This window comes from Staurois parvus, unplaced genomic scaffold (genome assembly GCF_062004578.1).
Source record: "Staurois parvus isolate SC_StPar_1 unplaced genomic scaffold, SC_StPar_1.0 ptg001805l, whole genome shotgun sequence".
NCBI classification, from domain to species: Eukaryota; Metazoa; Chordata; class Amphibia; order Anura; family Ranidae; genus Staurois; species Staurois parvus.
Genome location: NW_028319601.1, coordinates 2,979,351 through 2,998,805, shown reverse-complemented (window position 1 = coordinate 2,998,805; position 19,455 = coordinate 2,979,351). Strand labels below are relative to the sequence as shown.

Here is a 19,455-nt window from a genome sequence, read left to right as displayed (position 1 = left end):
GGTTTATTAAAATTGTTAAAAACAGAAAACATACTCACAAAATAAGATGCATATAAAGCCACAGGGATGGCCCAACGTGATGGCAGTGTGTCTGACTGGTGGTGAGGTCAGCCTTACTGACACGTTTCGAGCTCAGAGAGCAATGGAGGAGTCTTGCTATAGGCGGCACTTGTTGCATTCATATATATTAGGGCATTAACCTTTGTTGGCTCCAGCTCTGAGGAAGGGGACACGTCAGCAGGCCGACCTCACCACCACTCAGACACTCTGCCTTCATGTTTGGCCATCCCTGTGGCTTTAATAAACCTTGGATAATGCGCTAGGTGTTTGCGCCACCTGTGTGCTTCTTTTCCAACAATTTATTCTACCCTTTGTTAAGCAATCTTTGTTAAGAAATACTGCTACAGGGCCGCATGGGTGTGCAAAATCACGTGTGTGTGTGTGTGTGTGTGTGTATGTATGTATATATATATATATATATATATATATATATATATATATATATATATATATGTGGTTTTGCATTTCCGGGTAGGGGGCGTGCTGTCGATCACCGGGTCCAGGCCAGTAAGTGAGCGGCACCCGGTGATTGGCGAGCATCGCCGACAGGGAGGAGAACTGTTTGTAAACAAAACTGTTCTCCCCGTCAGCTCGTACACACTGCTTTGGATGGCTGTGCACAGCACAGCCATCCAAAGCAGTGTGCTTACAGAGACACACTTTGATTGCCCTTTGTTAACCCCTTCCTGCTCATTGCCATTAGTACAGTGCCAGTGCCTTTTTTTTTTTTTTTTAGCACTGATCACTGTATTGGTGTCACTGGGGATGTCAGGGACACAAAATAAGTTCCCACCAGTGTCAGAATACCCGCCGCAGTCCCGCTATAAGTTGCTGATCGCCGCCATTACTAGTAAAAAATAAAAAATCCCAGTATATATAACGCCATTTGTAAATGCTATAACTTTCACGTAAACCAGCTAATTTTGACGTGTTGGGATTTTTTTTTTTTAGCAAAGACATGGAGCAGAATACATTTTGGCCTAAATTTGACGAAATTAGATTTTTTTTTTTTTTTTTTTATCTTTTACTGGACATGTTTCATGTTTAATAGCAACAAGTCAAAAATATTGTTTTGTTTTTTTCTGAAAATTGTCAAGTCTTGTCTTTTTTTTTTTTTTAACCATTAGCCGCCCGGCCTATAGCTGTTTGGCGGCATTAAAAGCACTTTAGCTTTCCGGGTGCACGCCATTTGGCGTGCTCCCGCACATGCGCGGTTGCAGAGCCATGCAGCGGCGCGATCTGTCACCGGCCGTGTACCTCGGACACGGCCGATGACAGATCTGAGTACCGGCTCCCGTTGCCGGTACCATGTGACCTGCTGTGACCAATCACAGCAGGTCACATGACAGTTGTATACAATGAATGGCTTCATTCATGCCATCCATTGTATACTAGTGCCTAGCTGTGAATGGTCACAGCAGGTCACATGCACATGTCATGTGATTAGCTGTGGCCAAATCACAGCTAAGCACAAAAAAAACCAAAAAAAAAAACCTGAATGAATCGATTTCATTCAGGTAAATGCTTGCTTATAGCAAAGTAATTCTTTGCTATAAGCAAATTGTGTAAAGTAAAAAAAAAAAAAAAAAATACTGATCACTTCCCCAAAGTAGTACAATGTTACTATGGTAACATTGTACTACTTTGGTCATAGTAAAATCTTAAAAAAAAATCTTAAAAAAAAATGAAATAAAAAAAATAAAATAAAAATATATATATTTTTTTTCATACTGTCACCAGTCAGTGTCCCTGTTCACCGCCATGCCAGTTATATGATGACGCTGTACTGCACTGGTGACAATATGTAAAAAAAAAAAAATAGTGAAAATAATTGTTTTCATTTTTTTCATTTTCCGAAAAATTATGACAAAAAAAATAAAACTTCAGAAAACTCGCCATTCCTCTTATGAAGTACGTCCGACTGTCTACTCTGCAAAAAGGGGTCATTTGGAGGATATCTGTACTATTCTGACATTCTTGGACCTCAAGAAATTAGATTGGCCGTCAGTACTTCAGGATTGATCAATTTTCAGATCTATACCATAGTTCAGTGATGGCGAACCTTTTTGAGCCCGAGTGCCCAAACTGCAACCCAAAACCAACTTATTTCTTTCAAAGTGCCAACACTGCAATGAAACCTGAATATCGAGCTTTTGGTTTAGAAAAAACAACTCGTACAGTAGTGCAAACTAATTAACAGTACAGGGATGACCAGAGACTGCGGACACAGTACAGGGATGACCAGAGACTGCGGACACAGTACAGGGATGACCAGAGACTGCGGACACAGTACAGGGATGACCAGAGACTGTGGACACAGTACAGGGATGACCAGAGACTGCGGACACAGTACAGGGATGACCAGAGACTGCGGACACAGTACAGGGATGACCAGAGACTGCGGACACAGTACAGGGATGACCAGAGACTGCGGACACAGTACAGGGATGACCAGAGACTGCGGACACAGTACAGGGATGACCAGAGACTGCGGACACAGTACAGGGATGACCAGAGACTGCGGACACAGTACAGGGATGACCAGAGACTGCGGACACAGTACAGGGATGACCAGAGACTGCGGACACAGTACAGGGATGACCAGAGACTGCGGACACAGTACAGGGATGACCAGAGACTGCGGACACAGTACAGGGATGACCAGAGACTGCGGACACAGTACAGGGATGACCAGAGACTGCGGACACAGTACAGGGATGACCAGAGACTGCGGACACAGTACAGGGATGACCAGAGACTGCGGACACAGTACAGGGATGACCAGAGACTGCGGACACAGTACAGGGATGACCAGAGACTGCGGACACAGCACAGGAGATGACCAGAGACTGGGGACACAGCACAGGAGATGACCAGAGACTGGGGACACAGCACAGGAGATGACCAGAGACTGGGGACACAGCACAGGGATGCCCAGAGACTGGGGACACAGCACGGGGATGCCCAGAGACTGGGGACACAGCACGGGGATGCCCAGAGACTGGGGACACAGCACAGGAGATGACCAGAGACTGGGGACACAGCACGGGGATGACCAGAGACTGGGGACACAGCACGGGGATGACCAGAGACTGGGGACACAGCACGGGGATGACCAGAGACTGGGGACACAGCACGGGGATGACCAGAGACTGGGGACACAGCACGGGGATGACCAGAGACTGGGGACACAGCACGGGGATGACCAGAGACTGGGGACACAGCACGGGGATGACTGCTGACCTTTGGGGAGGGAGGGGGAGCGGGTACCTGAATTTGACAGGTACCCGCTCTTACTTCCGCAGAGTTTTTTTTTTTTATCTTACCTGTTCCTCGATCCAGCTGCTCGCTGTCTTCCCGGCTTCTGTAGTGTGGGCGCTCGTCGGACAGCCGGATGCCCAGTGCGCATGCGCGAGAAGCGCTGCGCTTTGTGATTGGTCCGGCGGCTTCTGGGATCTGTCATGTGTCCCAGGTACCGCCTTACCATTCACAAGGAGCACTGCTTCTTGTGCATGCGCACTTGGGACCCGGCTGTCACGCACACTACAGCCGGGAAGACAGCGCGCCGCTGGATTCTCCTGGCGTGCCCACAGATAAGGCTCGGCGTGCCGGCTGTGGCACGCGTGCCACGGGTTCGCCACCACTGCCATAGTTTGTGAACTCTATAACTTTCCTACAAACTAAATAATACATCCTAATTTGGGTTATTTTCACCAAAGACATGTAGCAGAATACATCTCGGCCTAAATTTATGAAGAACAATTATTTATTTGTAAACTTTTATAACAGAAACAAAGAAAAACGTGTGTTTTTTTTTCAAAATGTTTGGTCTTTTTTTGTTAATTTAGCAAAAAATAAAAACCCCGGCGGTGATTAAATACCACCAAAAGAAAGCTCTAGTTGTGTGAAGAAAATGATAAAATTTTAGTTTGGGTACAATGTTGTATGACCGCGCAATTGTCATTCAAAGTGTGAGAGCGCTGAAACGTGAAAAATGGCCTGGGCAGGAAGGTGTAAAATTGCCCGGTATTGAAATGGTTAATAACGCACAAAATAAATAACACACAGGCGATCAAATACCACTGAAAGAGAGCTCAATTTGTGAACAAAAAATTAGGACATAAATTTCATTTGAGTGCAGCATTGCATGACCACGCAATTGTCAAAGTAACGCAGCACCATAATGCAAAAAATGGCCTGGTCAGGAAGGGGGATAAATCCACAGGAGGGCAAGTGCTTAAAGGACTTTTGTTTACATTAATAAGGTATTTATTGTTTACACTTAGTACCTTGAATATATCACTAATCTATGCACATATTTTGTATGTATATTTTTAGCACTGGATATTAAGATGATCTATTACAGATTTAGCCATTTGCATGATTCACATGTGTGAACTTCCTCTGTTATAGTGTATTATGCATTTATTCAGGTATGACTAAAGTGAAAGTTGGGAAAGAGGATTCCTCTTCAGCTGAGTTTTTGGAGCGAAGACGAGCTGCTCTGGAGAGGTAAGAAACCTAATAACAAGAATTATAGAATAGTGACATCCTTTTTTTTTTTTTTCTTTTTTTAAATAAAGATATTTTTATTGAGTTTTACAACACATAGAAAACATCCCAGAAGGGCCAAGCAAAACTCAGATTACATACAGTGAAGTATATAATATAGAATATCCAGTATAGCAAATTTGGTGCTATCAAAAACAGTGATGTCAAAAAATTATACAGTTAAGGACTGTGAAAAATCAGGTTCCTGGATCTACAGAGGTAGCCTTATGAGTATTGTCTATTCAGCGGCCCCATACATTCTCAAAAAGTCAAGGTCGTTTAGGGAGCTTATAGGTTAGCCTAAACTAGGGGAGATTACTACTTACCATAGTCTTCCAAGCTTCGAGTGACAGAGGAGGGGCACCTTTCCAAGACATAAGGATTTCTTTACATAAAAAGTATTCGTAGCAGCTGTTTATTATACTTGGAAAGAGGTAAATCTCCAAAGATGCCCAAAAGGCAATTCTTAGAGTGAAGGATACTGGGCAGTCGCAAAGTGGAGAGAAAAGTATTTACTTTCGACCAGAAAGCAGAGACAATGGGGCAATTCCATAGGCAATGGAGGAAATCAGTATTTACACCACAGCCCCAGAAGCAAACTGGTGAACAATGTAGGGCCCAGTCTATGCAATCTGGCAGGAGTGAAGTAACTATGGTGAAACAATTTTATCTGAATTTTGAGGCTATAACCATTTATTATAGTAGTGTTCAAATTCAGACCAATCAAGCAGAATATCTGGCGAAGTCCATTTAATCTGGGCCTGTGCATATCTAGGATGAGCCTTCGCACACAGTGCCAGGTAATGGTCAGAAATCCGCCTGTTGGGGCCTGAAGAGCGAAGCAGCTTCTATAAAGGAGACACACAGGTGGGATTAGTTAAAGTGGAACTTTACCCATAACAACTTGATAAAAAAAAATGTTCTTTAGCAAAGAATATACATTCCACATTAATAATTATGCTACCAAAATTAGTGTGTGCTGTAAATTGTCCAGTTTCTTCTTGCTGCCTTTTTGCTGAAGTCTAGTGCCCCAGTAAATCATAAAAGGGAAATAAACCCATCAATTTAACAGTTTAAAAAAAACACAATCCTGGCATTCCAGGATTGTAACTCACATTTGCTTGTGTCCTCAACCAAACTGTCAAACCATCAAATGGCTGGTTTCATAACTGATCACATGTACAACACCATGGCAATTGCAGATCAAACAGAAGCAGCTTCCTTGGCTGTAAAGGATAGGAGAGTTTATTTCCGCTTTAAGGCTGTCTGCAGTTTGGTCTCACAAATTTGGAAGTGCCTAAAAATGCCTAAAATGCAGAGTAACTGAGCATGTGCAGAACAGGGTGAGGCAGTGTTTTACTGGATTTTAAACAGTATAGACACTTAATTTGTAATGTTTTACATAGCTATACCTGCAAAAGGTGCTTGGCTATATCTAGCAGGACTTGATTTTCTGACTAAAGTTCCACGTTAAAGGGGCCCAATTTTTTCTGAACAGCATGCCTAAGTTGATAAAACAAATGGGTATAAGGAAAATGAAAATCAGCTTGTAGTTGAGAGAATATTTTAAACGTTCGGCCTGCATAGAGTTGATGTAGATAATTAACGCCTCTAGCAGATCAGCGTCTAGAGTCCAGGATAGAAAAAAGCGCTGGAAGAGCAGATTATGCCAAAGTGGAGTATTCAGGGAGATATGCCAAATAGATTTCTGCAGGCGGTTTTTAATTTTAGACAAAAGTGTAAGGGAAGTACGAAGAACTGTAGTGCCCATGGGGGTGGGAACCTCATGTCTATATGCCAGATTATGTAACATTTTATATAAGGAGACAATAGTTGCCTCCACTTTTGTATAGGCTGGAGAAGGGACCAGCCAGTCACTTATGTACACTAATTAGAAAGCTAAATAGTAGTAGTAGAAGTCTGGAAGGGCCAGGCTGACCATATGAGTAGGAAGTTTAAGAATCTCCTGGGCTACTCTGGGATGCTTTCTTTGCCACAAAAAGTCCCGGCAAATAGAATCTAGCTGTTTAAAAACAATCATAGGGATTTTACACTGGAAGTTAGCCCCCGCATAAAGAAACTTAGGGAGGAAAATCATTTTGAGAAGGTTGACCCTGAGTAACATCTATTTCTTGGTCACAGGGAAAAGAGTCCCTTGGAGACCCACACTTAGAAGTTGTCACACTGATGGATTATATATAAACCCTCATTTGTTCTCCCACAGGTACCTGCAGAGAATTGTCGCCCACCCAACACTATTACAAGACCCGGATGTTCGTGAATTTTTAGAAAAGGATGAGGTAAATTTTTATTAGCCTAGGAATTCTTAGTGGAGAGATATCTGAAGAATGTGTGTTGCAAGAGAAAAAAAAAAACCAAGTGATGTTTTCCTCTTTTAGCTTCCTCGTGCTGTCAGCACTCAGGCTCTGAGTGGAGCTGGACTCCTCAAGATGTTCAATAGAGCTACTGATGCTGTCAACAAAATGACCATCAAGATGAATGAATCTGATGTTGTGAGTACCAAATTAGTCCTTTTTTAGACATTTTTTTTCCTGACTGATTTGCAGTAAGATTTAAGATACATTTATCCTTTGTATACGGTCAAACAAAAGCAGAACGTAGTTATTCCTATGTCTTACCTTCACTTTTCTATTAGACTGTACATTCTTAGTAGCAGTTTTCTCCAATTCTCTAGAATCAAGAACCCTAAATTCCTTCCAGAAAAAAAGAGTGAAAAATAATTAGTGTAATAATGGCTTCACTGCCTTGTTTTTCAGACCGTGCATTATAACACTTGTATAGACAGTAAGCAAGCTGTTCCTAACCTTTATTAAAAATAGTCATGTTTGCTCACTGTTTACTATAGAAAAAGTACAGATTCAAAATGTATATTCACCCAAGAACAAACATGTAATATATTGTAGCTTACCAGCCCTTCTGCATGGTGGCTGCATTACTTTTCTTTTCCATTCCATTTTGTTTCCTTTATGTCCGTGGGTGACCATGAACTTCTTGTCCTTGGGTGATCATGCTCACATGTTACTGTATCAATTGTGAAGCAGCACTGTCACCTATTTTGGACTACGGAACACCTCCCACTATCTTATCTCCATACCAAAAGGGAGGTGGGTGTTCTGTGTTTCATACTTGAACTGAGGCTGACAAGAGTGCTTGAGATAATGCTGCACTGTGCACAGGACAGCCCTGGATTTCTGGCAGGATCAGCAGGTTTTTTTACACTTGCAGATAATACTAAAATGCTTTTAATTTTTTTAATATTTACCAGACCAAAAAGGAGTTTTTTTGTTTTTTTTTTCATATTTAGGCTTTATTCTCAGTTTCATAGGCCCTCTCTGAAGAGGTCTTTGTGCCTGGGGAATGTTAAGGAGTTCCTTGCAGCTGCCTGCAGCCATCCTGTCTAAATCAGTGATGCACTGAGAGACACTATGTCTGTTTGGATCTTAGAGCACATGTCAGCATTTACATCTGTACAGAGATGGACACAACTCTGGACACAAGCAGCTGTACAGCCACTGCTTCTCTCATCGTTTTATTGATTTTCACATATTCGCTGCACAGAACACCTGTCATTTTCGGGATCCAGAAGGTCTCTCTCTCCTCATTGGCTGAGACACAGCAATCACTTTAAACATTACAGATAGAACTTTGCTATTCTACTTTTTAGAAAAACTGCCTGTCAAACAAAAATTGCTGCATTTTCTTTTTTTGCAGCACAGTAGGTAATTAAAAGGAGATTTTCCCTAAATTAGGGGAATTTCCATCTTAGACAGTTGTCACCTGAACTTATTTCAAGATTGGAAGCTTTACCCTTACTTCTTGCTCCAGTGACAACTCTAACATTTTGGATCAATTTCTGCCTTGGTGACAGTTATCACCAGGACAAATGAAGGGATGAATTTCCCCATTGGGGATGCATACTAGAATAAAAAGATGACTGAGCACCTAGGAAAAAAAAAAAAATGTTTGCCTTTTTAAGTACACTTTTAGGCACTGTGGGGCATTAACACACTTATACACAGACTAAAACTATTCACTTGGCTGAAAAAAATCTAAATCTAAATACTTTTACAGTAAGAGTGTTCAAGCACCCAGGTATATTATTGCTTTGCTAACTTTCATTCACAACAACAAGGTAAATGGAGCTTATTTACCTATTCTATTTCCCTTGTGCTAAATATAGTAGAGGCTCGGGTTTGTAACACTGAGGATGTTTAATGTGTTCATGCTAATGATTTTTTTTTTTTTTTTTTTTTTTTTACTTTTGACCATTCTTTAAAGCCCAACTCCAGGCAAAAACAATTTTTTTTTTTTTTTTTTTTCCCCCATGCAGTGGGGCTGTGCCCACACTGCACGGGTCAACTGCTCTTTTTGACTAAGGGTGAAGAGAGAGCTTATTCTTACCTGATCTATCGTTCCACTGGAAAACTGTGCTCCCTGCGGTCCAGCGGTGGACTGGTCCTGGTCTATGGAACCTGCTCTGGGCTTTATGATGTCAGGAACCACCCACAACTTAAGAATGATGGAGCGTGAGGGTGCTGCAACCAGTTTTGTGTTGGGACGGTCCGAGAATTAGGTAAGCATATCTCCTTTTTCCTCACCCCTAAACAAAAATGAGCAGTTAGGCCATGCAGTGCGGGCACAGCACTACTGCCTGGGAAAACTTTTTTTTTTCTTTCTTTTTGCCCAGAGATGGAGTTAAAAACTTTCATTGAATTGAATGTTTCCTTTAGTGGTTTGAGGACAAATTTCAAGAGGTGGAATGTGAGGAGCAGCATCTGCGGAAACTACATGCAGTGGTGGAGACTCTAGTAAATCACAGAAAAGGTAATTTTATATTTAAAAAATTTAGTGTTTTCTATTCAATATCCAACAAGTAAGCATAAGAAAGAGGAACCTGTACTACAGACTGAAATCTGTATTTGTGCTCTACAGCTCTTGGGGCTCCTGGAGATCCTCTTCAGGACTGCAAAAGCAACCTGTAAGCACGTTAAAGCTGAGCTAAAGTTTTCAGCGTTCCTTGTCCCTCGACAGTGCCGGCTTTTTCTGCTGGGTGCCAGGCCATGTCGGCGAAGTAAGCTGAGCTGCACATTCACAGCTCAGTTTACATGCCAGGGAATGCTGTGAGCAGGCAGATTGGTGTATTTTGTTGCAGAAGAGACATTGCATGTATTTTTTTGCAATTATTATTATACGGTATTTATAAAGCGCCAACAGTTCGCTCAGCGCTGTACATTACAATGCGAGATAGAACATACGACAGTACAATAACAATACAATGCGATACACGAGGGGTTCGAGTGCCCTGCTCCTTGGAGCTTACAATCTAGGAGGGAGGAGATAGTGGTACAGGAGGAAATAGCTGTGGGGGATGGAGTGGTAGGAAGAGTGGAGGAGGTCAGGAATTAGCAGGGGGTGGGGTAGGCTTCCCTGAAGAGGTGGGTTTTCAGGGTGCGCCTAAAGGAGAGGAGAGTAGGTAATAGTCTGATGGATTGGGGTAGGGAGTTCCAGAGTATGGGTGACGCTCTGGAGAAGTCCTGGAGCCTGTTTGCTTGCTGTTTGACAGCTGAAGTTTAATTCAGCTTTAAGAGGTCTGCTGTTATTTGTCAGGTGCTGTTTCCTTGGAAAATGAAGATCTTCAACAGCACATCTTAGTGTAGTGGTGATCTTGTTGTTAGTTCACATAGAGCAACAAGCATCACAAACCTTTGTTCTGGGACCTCACAGGATCCCCTTTTCAAGGCATGTGATGCACTAACATGTGGCACAGGGCTTTAATAGTGCCAACAAACTATCAGAAACAAACACAAGTACAAAGCCTTTGAAGTCCGAATCCGGTGCAGTTTGCCAACATTTGGCAGAGTACAGGTTGCCTTTAACTCTGTCTTCCTGCCAGGCCTTGCTTTCCATTTTTCACCTGATGTGACAAGGCCATTTTTGCAATTTTCACAGTTTTTCACTTACAACTTTTGAAGGTTTGTAAATGCCCCAAACCATGTTTTTTGAACGTGCAGGTCCCATACAACAGGGGTCTCCAAACTTTCTAAAGAAATGCCAGTTTACCGTCCTTCAGGCTTTATAGGGGTTGGACTGTGCCCAGTTGAAGTAAACAATGCCCAGTTTTTTGTATCGGGGAGAAATAGTTGGTGTCGTTGGAAGCGATAGTGCCCCATTTTTGTTGTCCATGTCAGGAATTATGCTCTGTCAGTGGCAGGAATTATGCCTTGTTGTTACTGCTGTGTCAGGAATTATGCCCCATCATTGGTGTCAGTGGCAGGAATTATGCCCCAATGTTGGTGTCAGTGGCAGAAATAATAACTCAAGGGCCAGTTAAAGGCAAGCAAAGGACCGCAGTTTGGCAACCACTACCCTAGAATTAAAAGATGGTACTATTGATTTTGTAGTAGCTACAATGTGACGTAGTGAGTGTACAGCTTGTATAACAGTGTAAATTTGCTGTCCCCTGAAAATAACTCAACACACAGCCACTAATGTCTAAACCACTGGCAACAAAAGTGAGGACACCCCTAAGTGAAAATGTCCAAATTGGGCCCAATTAGCCATTTTCCCTCCCCAGTGTCATGTGATTTGTTAGTGTTACAAGGTCTCAGGTGTGAATGGGAAGCAGGGGTGTTAGATTTGGTGTTATCACTCTCACTCTCATACTGGTCACTGGAAGTTCAACATGGCACCTCATGGCAAAGAACTTTGAGGATCTGCAAAAAAAATTGTTGCTTTACATAAAGATGGCCTAGGCTATATGAAGATTGCCAAGACCCTGAAATTGAGCTGCAGCACAGTGGCCTAGACCATACAGCAGTTTAACAGGACAGGTTCCACTCAGAACAGGCCTCGTCATGGTCGACCAAAGAGGTTGAGTGCACGTGCTCAGCGTCATATCCAGAGGCTGTCTTTGGGAAATAGACGTATGAGTGCTGCCAGCATTGCTGCAGAGGTTGAAGGGGTGAGGGGGTCAGCCTGTCAGAGCTCAGACCATACGCCACACACTGCATCAAATTGGTCTGCATGGCTGTCGTCCCAGAAGGAAGCCTCTTCTAAAGATGATGCACAATAAAGCCCGCAAACAGTTTGCTGAAGACAAACAGACTAAGGACATGAATTACTGGAACCATGTCCTGTGGTCTGATGAGACCAAGATCAACTTATTTGGTTCAGATGATGTTAAGCAGATGTGACGGCAACCAGGTGAGGAGTACAAAGACAAGTGTGTCTTACCTACAGTCAAGCATGGTGGTGGGAGTGTCATGGTCTTGGGCTGCATAAGTGCTTCTGGCACTCGAGAGCTACAGTTCATTGAGGAAACCAGGAATGCCAACATGTACTGTGACATACTGAAGCAGAGCATGATCCCCTCCTTTCGGAGATTGGGCCGCAAGGCAGTATTCCACCATAACGACCCCAAACACACCTCCATGATGACCGCTGCTTTGCTAAAGAAGCTGAGGTTAAAGGTGATGGACTGGCCAAGCATGTTTCCAGAATTAAACCCTATTGAGCATCTGTGGGGCATCCTCAAATAGAAGGTGGAGGAGCACAAGGTCTCTAACATCCACCAGCTCTGTGATGTCGTCATGGAGGAGTAAAAGAGGACTCCAGTGGCAACCTGTGATGCTCTGGTGAACTCCATACCGAAGAGGGTTAAGACAGTGCTGGAAAATAATGGTGGCCACACAAAATATTGACACTTTGGGCCCAATTTGGACATTTTCACTTAAGGGTGTACTCACTTCTGTTTCCAGCAGTTTAGACATTAATGGCTGTGTGTTGAGTTATTTTGAGGGGACAGCAAATTTACACTGTTATACAAGCTGTACACTCACTACGTCACATTGTAGCAAAGTGTAATTTTTTTCAGTGTTGTCGCATGAAAAGATAGAATAAAATATTTACAAAAATGTGAGGGGTGTACTCCCGTGAAATATTGTATGTGAAGGTGGACTTTCTGCTTCCTCTGTTTAGCTTTATACTAAAATAAAGGCCCATTCCCATGTGTCAGATTGTCGTATTTCGCATTATTCGTGTGCCAGCTGCGACACACGATTTTCGTGCCACAACCAAAAGTGCCTGATCCAACATGCTGGATTTTTTTTTAGAAAAACAAAACTGATCGCACAATCCTATGCTAAAACGAATGCCATTTTTAGTTTTTGATTGTCAGAGCATTCCGTTTTGGACTAGTCTATGGCCTGCTTTACTGTGTATTCCCGTAACATACAGCATGCACGTACTGTGAGGGAAAATGTTAATTTGGTTGATTAGGGTTACCTTGACAGTTAATAAGGGGTTAAACAGGAACACATTTTAGGTGATATCATATGCAAATCAAAGGTGTCTCCTTTGATCTTCATAGGAATGAAACAAAAATAATGTTACTTTGTTTTTTGTTTTGTTTTTATCTTGCCTATGCAGTGTTTCTAAACACCAGTCACAGGTGATTCAGAAGAAATGCAAAGTAAAGATAATGTGAGTGTGTGGTTGAGAGCAGCTGTTCCTGTAGCTGTATAATTACTCTTCAAGTCCCAACAGACATGAAATGGCTGTAAGTGTTGAGGGAAAGCCGCAGGAGAGGGCTGAAAGGAGGACACAGTTGTTTCAGACAGTCAGAGCAGCTGACGAATAAAGGGGATCTCTGAGAAGGTTGCACAGCACTGCAGAGTTGTTGTGAATGTGATTGAAAGCCCCTGCACTCTATTGAAGCTAATCAAGCACACAGTAGCGTCGATTTGCTAAAACTGAAGGTTGCAAAATCTGGTGCAGCTGTGCATGGTAGCCAATCGGCTTCTAGCTTCAGCTTGTTCCATTAAGCGTTAGCAAAAAAAAAACTGGAAGTTTCTCTGTAGAGCTGCACCCGAGTTTGCAAGCTCCAGTATTAGTAAATCAGCCCCACTGTGTAGTACATGTAGAAGGCACACAAATATTTTATTTGCTTTGAAGCATAAAATCCAAGGCACCTTCTCACAGCTGGAGAGCTGCTGGTAATGCATGCAGCCTGCCATATAAGTGACTGTACGTGCTGATGCATCTGTGTTTACCTGCACATGTGCATACAGCATGTGCAGTACATGTGTGTGAGGATAAATGCTGATGTACAGGAACTCTGGCAATTAAGTATGGACATGTACAGAAATTCACTTGAATGGCAGGCTGTACCACCTACAGCTCCCTAGGCTTGGGAAAGTGCTGGGGATTTTATGCTTGAGGATTTTGGTGCTAATAAACATCCATGTGCACACGAAGCCTGTTTTGGGAAGAAAAATTCTTTGGGAATTTTCGCTTTGGAAAACATAATCATATTATCTTTGTTATAAAGTAAACAATTCCAATTATTTTAGTATTGAAACAGTAAAAAGAAAAAAAAAAAAAAAACAACAAACTTTTCTGTTAGCTGAAATAAAAGTATTTGCCAATCAAGCGGCATAATCAGACTTATCAGCCTTGTAACAGATATACAATCCCAAAAATGTATCACCATTTTAAGCCATTTCCTGGGCTGCTGCTATTTATAAATAGAGCAGTGAAATGACAATCACCTGACAGGTAAAAGGCACCCGAAAGTGTGTAGGCTGGCAACCTGGCCTTACCCTTATGCCATGCGACACCTAATGGTACAGTGAATAAGTTTTTTGCTTCCCTGACTATGCACAAGTCAGCTGATATATGCTAACAGGCAACTGCAGATCAAACAGACTAAAATGGCAGCTTCCTTGGCTGTAAAGGATAAGGAGGGTTTAGTTCTGTTTTACATACTCAGAGAAATTGGGATGTTAAGGCTATAATTTGGAAAGGTGGAAGCATTTTTAAATGAAAGCTTAACTTCTGTAAGATATCTTCTCCCAAATTCTCTACCTTTAGCTCCAGGGTCTTACTCTACATGCCTCATGGGAACCTTAAAAAGTACCTTTCCCGGAGGGCGGACATGTGCTATGATGGGTGTGTCGAGTCTTTGAGGCATTCTGATATTAATAGAACCATTCTGGCTAGTCTACTGCAGTTTAAGGGGAGCTCCAAATCATTCCTACAGGAAGAAATGCAAACTGAAAGTCAAACCAAACTGTGTACCTCTCTGGACCCTCACTCAGTTTGGTCCATGAACATTCTTGAGGGAGTTGTGATCTCCTTTATTTCTGGTTTTGTGGCTATTTGGTGTGTCTGGCACTCAGCACAAGGATGGCTGCTTTGCAACTCCTGGTGATCTGCCTAACCAGGACCTCATTTGTATTTTGTGCAAAGCTGAACGAGGTACAGGAAAGGTTTGTGTTTTCTGTGCTTTTTAAAGAGCCGGCTGGATCTACCGTACTTTCATCAGTAGTCCTTTTCAAGATTCCTGTTTCCTCTTCTTATATGTCTCACCGTGCAGGTAGTTTATTTTCTTATGACTCAGTTAGTAAAATGTGCTGCTTCCCAAAATTGCAATGGCTTCAAACTCCCACCACCACCTCCTTCAGCGGAATCTGACATAGAGATGCCTCATATTTCCAATTCTGCTGAGGATCATCCAGAGAACTCAGATGTTGAGTATCTGCTTTCCTTAGTGGAGGAGACCCCACCAACTGTATTTCAGCCAGCAGTTGTCTCACCAAAACAAGAGGCCACTGTCTCTTCTGCAATAAAGATTCTACCTGCTTGCATAGATACAGTGTGTGTATCCACTCTGGCTCAGGGGGTTCTAAAAATTTGTGGCAAATCAAAGGATCAAAACTTACTGATAAATCTGGCTCTGTATAAAGGTCCAGCCCTACCAACTACATCGGTGGCTGCTTGTGATTTGCTGGAATTGATTTTATCCACCTTCAAAGTAGTCCCATTCACTCAATTCCACTATAGAATATTCCCACTATTTGGGACAAATACAGTCTTTCTCTTGACCATCTGATCCTTTACATCCTCAAACCAAGATATGTCTGCTATAGTGGCTTCTCTCCCAGGCATTAGCAGAGGCCTGAGTTTTCTTTTCCCTTACACGGGAGGATTATCATGAATGGGCACCATGGTTCTTGGGTGGGGTGGAGTTCTGGATCATCTGTTTAGAGGTGCATCGAAATGAATATTCTGGACCGAAACCGAACATTCAGGATGCATTTGGCCGAAAACCGAAATGAATAGGATTTATATATATATATATATATATATTGTAGGAACTAGCACCAAGGGTAGAGCTTTTGAAACACACAGTCACTCACCTCCTTTTTTTCCCAATTTTATTTAAAAGAAGGTTCCATACAACATAGGTTTCCCACTCGGGTATGCACCATCAATGCAAACGAAAATAAAGATTCAGCCTCATGTCTCGGTCCTCTTGACCATTCACATGCAACACACTGCACCTGGGCTGACGCCCTTTCCCAGCACTCCTGCTTCTCCAGCGCACAGGCTTAGGCCCTGTCTGCTCTGTCAGACTATACTGTGCCTCCATGCACACTTGTGGCTGCTCCCTTGCACCCACCTGGACTCCTCGGAAGGGTGGAGCCCAGAACCCTGGTCCTCACTCTAGAAGAGACCCACACACACCTGACCAATCAGTCTCCTGGCCATTCCCAAAACCTGGTCCGAGGATTGGAGACTTCATCCCTCCCAAATCACTTTGAAATCTCCAGGTCCCAAAATGGACTTGACAACCAAATGAGGAAAGTGAAAAGCCAGTTTCCTCTGCATTAAACAAGTACCATGGAGCCCCTCAACATGCCTTGTTGAGAATCCCAGGTGAAATGTCCCTTCTACACTGTGACAGCAGTGATGTATTTGTTTTGTGCTGCCCTAGGCAACAGTGGCGAGAAGGTATCGTTGGTGGTATGAGCGGCAAGAAGGTGTCAGTTAGTGGTATGAGTGGCGAGAAGGTGTCAGTTAGTGGTATGAGTGGCGAGAAGGTGTCAGTTAATGGTATGAGTGGCGAGAAGGTGTCAGTTAATGGTATGAGTGGTGAGAAGGTGTCAGTTAGTGGTATGAGCGGCGAGAAGGTGTCAGTTAGTGGCATGAGCGGCGTGAAGGTGTCAGTTAGTGGCATGAGCAGTGCCTAGGTGTCAGTTAGTGGTATGAGCGGTGCCTAGGTGTCAGTTAATGGTATGAGCAGTGCCTAGGTGTAAGTGGTATGAGTCAGCCACCTGGCAGTCTCTGTCTCTGGTCAGCCGGTCAGCTCCCCCCCTTGTAGTATACATGGTATACACAGTAGTAGGATGGAGATCACTCACCAGGCGGAACGGGGCAGAGACCGAGGGGGGGCATGTATTGCCCTCACAGCCGCATTTCCCTTCCCTCTTCCAGCTCTGTGACAGAGATCCCTGTCTCCCCTGGACACTGCCATCCTCCGGGATCATCTCTCAGACCTGGCTCCCCTACCGCCATCCACTGAGGAGAGCTCCAACCCTCAGAGTAGCCTATAGCCTGGCCGAGCACACTGGATGCTGGGAGTTGTAGTCCTTCCCCTGCACAGCCTGCTGGGATTGTAGTTCGGGGCAGCGGGGAAGGACTACAACTCCCAGCATGCAGTGCGCCTGACTAGGCTATAGGCTACTCTGAGGGTCGGAGCTCCCGGAGCTCTCTGCAGTGGATGGTGGTGGGGAGCCAGGGTTGAGCGATGATTCTGGATGACGGCAGTGTCCAGGCGAGGCATGATGCTCCCACTCCTCACTGTATTCCTCTGCTATAGTGACATCAAAGACGTCCCTTCTTCCGAGGCACGGCGCCGCCCCCCTATAAATTGCCGCCCTAGGCAAGTGCCTCGCAACAAATACGCCCATGTGTGACAGGTTGCCACACTGTCACTATATATTTTTTATTTAATATCATGCATTTAAATTAATTTTCGGCCAATAGGCTACTTTCACACTGAGAAGTTTTTGAAGCGCTTTTACGTTTTAAAAAAAAGGTGGAAGAAAAGCCCAAGACAAATGTATCCCTTTAAATTCAATGTCTTCATACTGGTTTGTTGCGCTTCCCTTGCGGTGTTGAAAATCCTGCTTGCCACATTTTCGGTGCATATTTGACAAGTTAAAAAAAAGAAACCGTACCTCCTCATTAAGGCCTGGTTCACACCAATGCGTTTTTTGTGCTTTTTGCAGAAAAGCACTACAGTCTGTTTTAACATGGTTTCCTATGGGACACATTCACGTCTATGCTTTTTTGAGCTGCTTCGATTTTGGAAAGGGTCATGGACTATTTTTAAACTGAAAACAGTGTGTTTTTTTGGTTTAATGGACGTCAGTAAAAAAAAAAATTAAAAAGTACTAACACGCATGTGCAAAACGCAAAATGCACTACAAAACGGACAAAACACAAACTGCATTGGTGTGAACCTGGTGTGAAATGCATTGAAAATGCATAAAAAACATACACGTGTTTTTGATGCGATTTGCATTTTTAACCTGCCCGGCAACAAGTTGGACAAACAAAACTTCAAAAACACAAGTAGTATTGCAAAACACAAACTGCATCGATGTGAACTAGACCTGAAATGTATTGAAAACGCATTAAAAACGCACACATGTTGCGTTTTTGATGCGTTTTGGGTTTTTAATCTGCCCAGCAACAAGTTGGCATTTGCAAAATGTCGATAACAATATTCCATCCTGGAGTTAAAAGCAGATAGTCTGCTGGACCCATCTTCTTAGATATTGGGTTCAATTGGACTTGCCACAACTGTGGCCTACATCAGTAATCACGGGGACACCAGGAGTTTTGCAGCAGAAATGGGAGGTTGTTCCAGCAATGGTGCACATTCCCAGGGTGCAGAAATGGCAGACAGATTTTTTCAGCAGACATCTGGACCCAGGTAAATGTTCTCTTTGTCTGGAGGTGTTCCGGATCATATGTCTATATTGTGGAAGAGTGGATGTGGATTTGCTAGCTTCTTGGTTCAGTTAGAGGCCGAACACAGATTTGTCCCCAGGACATAGGACCCCACAGCGAATGCAGGGTATGCCCTGATCCCATGCCATTCCTTTGCTGCAACTTTTATCCTGTCTCCTTTGAAGCATAGAGGCTAAGAGAATTCCAGTCATTCTCATAATCCTCAACTGTCCTTGGAGAGTAGGGTATGTGACCACGTTCTTCTGTTGACCCTCTGTGGCCTCTTCCACATTGGCCGAATGTGTTCTCTTAGGAATTGATCTTCAACCCTGCTTCTTGGTTGCTGGCTTTGACAGGTGGCCTGGCTGTTGGAACCCAAGTTCTGAAAGATAGGAGAATTTTGGATTCTGTAAGCCTGATCGTGTTGAAACTTGTGAATCTTATTACTGCTAAATCCTCATCAAAAGTGGAGACTTACTTTCACTGGTGTGAGTGTCTGGGAGTTTTCATTAGTAAGACCTCATCTGGAATATGCAGTTCAGTTTTGGGCACCTATTCACAAAAAGAACATTGGGGAACTTGAGAAAGTACAGAGAAGGGCAACCAAACTGATTAGAGGCATGGAGGAGCTCTGCTATGAGGAAAGATTAGAGGAACTGAATTTATTCTCTCTTGAGAAGAGGAGATAAGGGGGGGAGATATGATCTCCATGTATAAATACATCAGTGGTTCATATAGTGAACTCGGTGTAGAGTTATTCACCCTGAGGTCATCACAGAGGACAAGGGGGCACACTTTACGTCTGGAGGTAAAGAAATTTAATCTCCAAACACGGAAAGGTTTCTTCACAGTAAGAGCTGTGCAAATGTGGAATAGACTCCCTCAAGAGTTGCTTCTTTCCAGCTCTCAGTGGATTGCTTTAAAAAAGTCCTGGATTGTTTCTTAGATACACAGAATATAACTGGATACTAACATTTATAGGTAAAGTTGATCCAGGGAATATCCGATTGCCTCTCAGGGGAT

General features: G+C 43.2%; 1 protein-coding gene across 2 annotated transcripts in view; it reads left to right on the top strand.

The window, feature by feature from the left end:
• SNX1 (sorting nexin 1) overlaps positions 1-19,455 on the top strand; it is a 60,404-nt gene that overhangs the window by 25,615 nt on the left and 15,334 nt on the right. For both annotated transcript variants that reach the window (XM_089663965.1, XM_089663966.1), the window contains exons 7-10: positions 4,494-4,572; positions 6,836-6,911; positions 7,011-7,124; positions 9,363-9,456. In XM_089663965.1, the coding sequence (XP_089520091.1) occupies positions 4,494-4,572; positions 6,836-6,911; positions 7,011-7,124; positions 9,363-9,456 (363 nt within the window). The remainder of the gene's footprint in view (positions 1-4,493; positions 4,573-6,835; positions 6,912-7,010; positions 7,125-9,362; positions 9,457-19,455) is intronic.